This window comes from Sphaerodactylus townsendi, linkage group LG06, assembly GCF_021028975.2.
Source record: "Sphaerodactylus townsendi isolate TG3544 linkage group LG06, MPM_Stown_v2.3, whole genome shotgun sequence".
NCBI classification, from domain to species: Eukaryota; Metazoa; Chordata; class Lepidosauria; order Squamata; family Sphaerodactylidae; genus Sphaerodactylus; species Sphaerodactylus townsendi.
Genome location: NC_059430.1, coordinates 125,180,592 through 125,187,406, shown reverse-complemented (window position 1 = coordinate 125,187,406; position 6,815 = coordinate 125,180,592). Strand labels below are relative to the sequence as shown.

The 6,815-nt window shown below is 45.6% G+C and overlaps 1 protein-coding gene across 1 annotated transcript; it reads left to right on the top strand.

The window, feature by feature from the left end:
* Positions 1–690: 690 nt before the first annotated feature.
* LOC125435508 (zinc finger protein 436-like) lies at positions 691–1,874 on the top strand. Its single transcript, XM_048501704.1, has 2 exons — positions 691–1,243; positions 1,363–1,874. Exons 1-2 carry the CDS (start codon positions 691–693, stop codon positions 1,872–1,874), a joined length of 1,065 nt encoding a protein of 354 aa, XP_048357661.1.
* The last annotated feature ends 4,941 nt before the right edge of the window (positions 1,875–6,815 follow it).

Genomic DNA, 6,815 nt, shown 5'->3' with positions numbered 1-6,815 from the left:
ACTTTCATTTAAATTAACAAACAAAAGGGCTAGAGAGTGCAGACTGGTAAATTGTAGCAATAGATTTTTATACCATAATTACACTAAAGAGATCTGTCACTTATTAATCAGTATTAAGAAAAGAAACTTTTGGTGGTGGGAAAATCATGAACAGGGGTGCTGAGGCAAGAAAAATGGCAAACAGGTGGGGAAAACTTGCAAAATGCATGTCTTCCCATCCATATGGCATTCAAAAGCGCTTCAACTGCAGTCCTTGTACCAAATGAGGTTTGGGAAATATTGCAGCAAAACTGAGGAAAATACAGATTTTAAAATTGTATTTATTTATTTGTATTATAGTTTGCATGTCTTACTGAAACTAAAGATGCATTACAAAAAAAATGGGGGGGGGATTTTTGTTTGCAAATAGCCCACATACAGAATTCACACTTGATACTGCAGCAAGATGTAGCCTGTCATCAGTGCTTCTGTTGTGAGCTGGCTTTTACTTCTAAGCACTACTTCAACCGACATATGAAGTGGAAGCACTCTGGGTATGGAATATATAGTGAAGAAGCAAAAAATGTATTGCAAGGAAAATCTCTATTCAAAATCACAAACACTGCTTCTTATAACATTACATTGAAGCTAGTTCCTAGAGGAATAAATGAAGACAAAGAGGAAAAGCTGCTTTCTAAAGATAGCAACAAAATGGTAGACAATAGAAATGTAAACACTTCCCATAGAAACAAGCTTTCTTTGTGCAGTGATGATGGGACAACCTTGAGACAATTACACCTAGCCAAGCGAACGCACACAGGAGAGAAGCCATATTCGTGTAGCGTGTGTGGGAAAAGCTTTGCCACATCATCAGACCTGGCCGAGCACAAGCGAACGCACACAGGAGAGAAGCCATATTCGTGTAGCATGTGTGGGAAAAGCTTTGCCACATCATCAGACCTGGCCCGGCACAAGCGAACGCACACAGGAGAGAAGCCATATTCGTGTAGCATGTGTGGGAAAAGCTTTGCCACATCATCACACCTGGCCCGGCACAAGCGAACACACACAGGAGAGAAGCCATATTCGTGTAGCATGTGTGGGAAAAGCTTTGCCACATCATCACACCTGGCCCAGCACAAGCGAACGCACACAGGAGAGAAGCCATATTCGTGTAGCGTGTGTGGGAAAAGCTTTTCCCACATCATCACCACCTGGCCTGGCAACAAGCGGGCAATTATCACCAGGAGAGAAGCCATATTAGGTTGTGGCGTGTGTGGGGAAAAGCTTTGTCCAATCATCAGACCTGGCCCAGCAATAAAGCGAACGCTAATACACAGGAGAGAAGCCATATTCGTGATGGCAAAGCGTGTGTGGGAAAAGCTTTGCCACATCATCAGTCCTGGCCCAGCACAAATGGCGAACGACACAGGAGCAGAAGCCATATTATTCGTAGCGTAAGCGTGTGTGGGAAAAGCTTTGCCACGTCATCACACCTGGCCCAGCACAAGCGAACGCACACAGGAGAGAAGCCATATTCGTGTAGCGTGTGTGGGAAAAGCTTTGTCCAATCATCAGTCCTGGCCCAGCACAAGCGAACGCACACAGGAGAGAAGCCATATTCGTGTAGCGTGTGTGGGAAAAGCTTTGCCACATCATCACACCTGGCCCAGCACAAGCGAACGCACACAGGAGAGAAGCCATATTCGTGTAGCGTGTGTGGGAAAAGCTTTGCCACATCATCACACCTGGCCTGGCACAAGCGAACGCACACAGGAGAGAAGCCATATTCGTGTAGCGTGTGTGGGAAAAGCTTTGCCACATCATCAGACCTGGCCCGGCACAAGCGAACGCACACAGGAGAGAAGCCACATTCGTGTAGCGTGTGTGGGTAAAGGTTCAGGTGCTTATTATTCCTGGCCCAGCAGAAATATAGATGCTCAGTAGAGTACCCACATTGCTTGGTCATACTGAAGGGCTGTGAGTTCCAATGTAGCAACTATTGCTTTGTAATTTCCCCCCCTGGGGCAGCAAGAAATGAACAGCAGTGCCTCTCCTTGATCCAACTGTGTGCTGGTCATTTTTCCTTACTGATGTACCAAGAAGGCCTGTTTCTTAGTCTGAGGTTCAGGTATGTGGGATACAAAGGAGAGTTAATGGACTGTAGCTATGGTTGTGTCACTACTCACTTTTTCCACTATCGCAGGCCTCTCAAAGACAAAAGTTTAGACCTGATGGCCCTAGAAGTGAGTTATGTGGGAAGTTATGAAAGCTGATTGTACAGTAATAAATACATAAGAATGGAAAAATATGAAAGTTCATCAGCTGAAGTGAAAACTGCTTTATGTGACTAATGAGTTCTAGAATATAATGAACTGTACACAGCATCCTAATGAGATATATTCAATATGAAATAACATTGCCAAGCAATATTCTTCTGTATTCCTCTTTCTCTATTCTTTTGGGATGGAGGGATTTTAATTATTTTGCATCACTGTACAGATATGTTTACTACTGAGGGAGGTTACAGCTTAGTGGGCCCGATAAGACGAAATACTGGAAGCAAGCATGAAGCAATACTAATTGAGGAATTGCTGAGTTTAATGTAAGGCGAGATGTGCATTCTCTCTTGCTGCCCTTTGCTTTACTACAGTATTTTCTAGACATATTGGACTGACAAGTCTTCACTAAGCTTTCCCTAGTTTAATTCCTCCTAAAGTAATTTTAAAAAATCAAACAATGTTAATGCAGTGATGGTACTTTGAAAATTTAAGCAGGCCTGTATTACTAGACACCCACTTTCCATAAATAAAAAAAAACTGTAACAAATGTTTCCATGGTGAAAATACTTGCACTCTATATCAGTGGCTCCCAACCTTTTTTCACCCTGGGCAACCCATTTTCCAAAACTGTAGCCCAGTATTAGCAATTACCCATTATGTAAATTTTTTTGCGTAACCCCAAATGCTCTGCCGTGTACTCCTGGGGGTACCCGTTCTCCAGGTTGGGAACCACTGCTCTGTATGATTGTGATAACTTCATTGTATTAAATTTATATCCTGTCTTTCTGCTCTCACAAGGGTCATTAAGGCAGATAACAAATTAAAACATGCATAATAAAGTCATGTTGTAAAACCACAGCAACCCATCATTAAAACTGACCCCCAAATATATACAAAGGGATAAAAACAACAATTAATAAATCGTGCAGGACAGAAGGATCATTGAGGGAACACCACACAGAAAAGTCTTCCGCCACTGGCTGAAGATGACAACAGAAGGAGACAGACCTATCTCCCTGAAGAAAGAGTTCACATGTTTTGATGTCATGAGTGAAAAAGCCCTCTCCCATGATGCCATTGCCAACTGATTAATCTTAGAAGATGGGGGCACTTTGAAGATAATCACTTTAGTTGGGAGGTTCATAGGGAGTAGGTGGTCTTACAGGTATATTGATCCCAAACCCCATGTAGAACTTTAAAAGGCATACCAGCACTTTGGATTTTTCCACATTCTCATGTTCCTTGTGTCTAACTTTTTGTTTTGGGACCGGGTTGGGGGGGGGGGGGAGAGAAGCCTGTTCCACATGTGTTTTGGTTCCTCTAGTAGTCGATTTGAAGTTACGCAGCCTTAAAAGAAGCATTCCCCCTGTGGACTTAAATGGAAGTGTCATGTCAAATCAACCACTAGAGGGAGCAAAACATGTGGAACTGAGCCCCTCCTCCCCAAAAGACCAAAGTTTGATGTGAAGAGCATAGGAATGTGGGAAAGCCCCTTGTATGGTGCCCTGAAACAAATAGGGAGCCAGTATAGAAGGCCAAAACTGGAGTAATACAGTATCTTTGACTCACTCCTGTCATCATCCTGGTGACAGCATTCTTGACCAACTAAAATTTCTGAATATTTCAAGGGCAGCTCTATGTAGAGCTCATTGCAATAATCTCGTCTAGATGTAACCAGGACATGCACCACAGCCAGATATTTCCCATCCAGGAATGGTCACAGCTGCCGAACTTGTCAAAGCTGATAAAAGATGTTCTTTTTTATGGCCACCTGCATAGCCAGCAGCAGGCCTTGGTGGGTCTAAGAGCACACCAGGGCTACAGACTTGTTCCATCAAGAGGAATGCAGCCCCATCCAGAACAAACACCTTAAATCCTGGTTCAGACTTTGTTCTCCCCAGTAGCACCTGTCTTCTTGTGATTAAGCTTCAGTTTACTAGCTGTGCTTACTCCAAAACTGCCTCCAGGCAGTGGCGTAACTGCAATGGGAATGGGGGGGGGGTCAAATGACCCTGGGCGCAACAGTGCGCATGGGGGGATTGCCCCCACGTCATCCTCCCCCGCGCCGACCCAGCTCAGAAGTAGGCCAGCTCCTGGGCTGGCCTGCTGCTGTGGCACCCATTGGAGCTGTCCCCCCCCCAGCTTCCCTGCAGACCACCTCCTGCCCTCCCCGGGCCCTCGGACAGGTGACTCCGGGCCCTCGGACAGGGGAGGACAGAAGGTGGCCTGCAGGCAATCCGGGGGGGGCTCAGGCAGCAGCTCTGACAGGCGCTGCGGCATCAGGCTGGCGCAGGAGCTGGCCTGCCGCTGCGGTGCCCATCTGAGCCACCCCCAAGCACCTCCCTCAAGCCCTGCCCCCAGCAGGGGGGCACCTGGGGGCAGGTGTTGTCCCCAGATGCCATTTTCCTCCAATATGCCTCTGCCTCCAGGTTCTCTAAAACAGCCTTCCTGAGATCAGCCAGAAATATGAGATAGAGCTGAGTGTCATCTGCATATTAGTGACAACCCAGCTCAGATCTGATAACGTCGCCTAGCAGTTCATTCCTGCGATTAAGAATGTTCTTTGCCATTAATATTCTCTGTTATTTTCTTCAGAAGACGACAGATGTAGCTCTTCAGTGAAAGATCAAAGGACATTTTACTTGCACATGAGTAAAAAAATGCTGATGGATTTAGGCAAAGCGACTTTTGAGAGGGCATGATTTGAAAGGAATGTGGCGGGAGAGCTTCACTCTTTCCTTGGCCAGCATTACTATTCTGCCCTTCCCCCACCACTCAGAGGGGCAGTTTCTGCTACCTGTTTACCTGGCCAAAAATGTACTACATATGGAATGGGATGAGGGGGCAGAGCACCTTGGAAAGGAGTTCCTGTGCAGCATGTGCTGCTGGAGGTAGATTTAAGCATCTCCCCACTGCAACTCCATTTCAAATTACCTCCTCTGAAATGCCACCAGATTTGCATTATATGCCTTTCCATGTTTAGTTCAGGACTAAGTCATCCCCCGATTTTTATTTACCAAATAATTTGTCATCTGCAAACACAATCAGAGAGAGTCAAATTTGGTGATTTTATTAACATCTCAAAGTATGCAAGCAAAAGTAGGTTATAATTACAACAACATAGGATTACAAGCTGGGGTTCTGATTAAGAACGGAGTTGAACAGACTGCCAGGAGACTGCTGTGGTCTGTGACTGTCCTCCATCTACCACAGAGCATCATCAGAGCCTCTCATGGCACAGCAAGGGGACAAGGCTACCAGAATGATTCTTCTGGGGAATGATCAGGCCTTGAAAAGGCCTAATCATCTCTTTGTTGGGCCCGTTGGAGACCAAAACTTTATTGGCCATTGTAACCATGTACGTCCTTAGCTATAAGTCTGATCCATCTGCCTCAGGTGTCCCCAGTTTGTCCTGTTCGTCCTCTGGCCTCAGAAGAACATGGGGAAGAGCCAGCGTGGTGCAGTGGTTAAGAGCAGGCGCACTCTAATCTGGGGAACCAGGTTTGATTTCCCACTCTGCCACTTGAGCTGTGGAAGCTTATCTGGTGAACTAGATTAGCCTGTGCACTCCAACATAGCTGGGTGACCTTGGGTGAATCATAGTTCTTCAGAGCTCCCTCAGCGCCACCTACCTCACAAGGTGTTTGTTGTGAGGGGGGATAGGAAAGGAGATTGTCAGCCCCTTTGAGTCTCCTCACAGGAGAGAAAGAGGGGATATAAATCCAAACTCTTCTTCTTCTACAGTGAACGCTACTCTGAAGTTCTAAAATAAGTCTGGCCCACCTGCCTCAAGTGTCCCCAATTTGTCCTGTTCCTCCTCTGGCCTCAGAAGAAAATGTGGGGAGGCCTATACTCTGAAGATCTAAAATATTTTTTTCTCCCCTTGAAGAATGGGACAGCATGAAAATACACCTCAAAGACTAAAGAGACATTGCAGTTGAGTAGGGGTGGCCAACCTATGGTGCTCCAGATGTTCATGGACCACAGTTCCCATCAGCCCCTGCCAGCATGGCCAATTGGCCATGTTGGCAGGGGCTGGTGGGAATTGTAGTCCATGAACATTTGGTACACCATAGGTTGGCCACCCCTGCAGTAGAGGCACACTCAGATTTCTGCTAGATTTTCAAGACAGCCTACCAAGCTGTGGACAGCCTTTTTTTGTCTCCATGTTTTCGATAAGATGCCCACCTTTTCAAACCAAAGTGCTGCTTTATCCACTACATGTGCAGCCTTTGCTTTCAATGATAGGGATTTTGTTTGAAATAGTTGTAAAATCTGAACCTGAGGACTCAGATATCAGACTAGATGGCATTGTGGATATTACCCAATAAGTGCCAGACATAGCTTGGTTTTGCTGCAAATGTGTAGGATCATTTTTAAATATGATCCCTGAGAGGGAAAAAAAGATAGTGAATGTAATACGGACTTTCAGATCTCTCCTTGCTCTGCAAACATCAGTTTGCAGCCCAAGTTGAGAAGGGAAGACAGAAGCCATGATAAATCTAGCTAGTCCTGTACCCTTGACAGATTCATCCCCTGTAAATATCCTTAAAA

Bases quoted from the DNA above. Each gene is read 5' to 3' on its own strand.
- LOC125435508 (XM_048501704.1), top strand. From the start codon at position 691: ATGGTAGACAATAGAAATGTAAACACTTCCCATAGAAACAAGCTTTCT. The intron at 1,244-1,362 runs GTTGTGGCGTGT...GTGTGGGAAAAG, and splicing joins CAGGAGAGAAGCCATATTAG to CTTTGCCACATCATCAGTCC.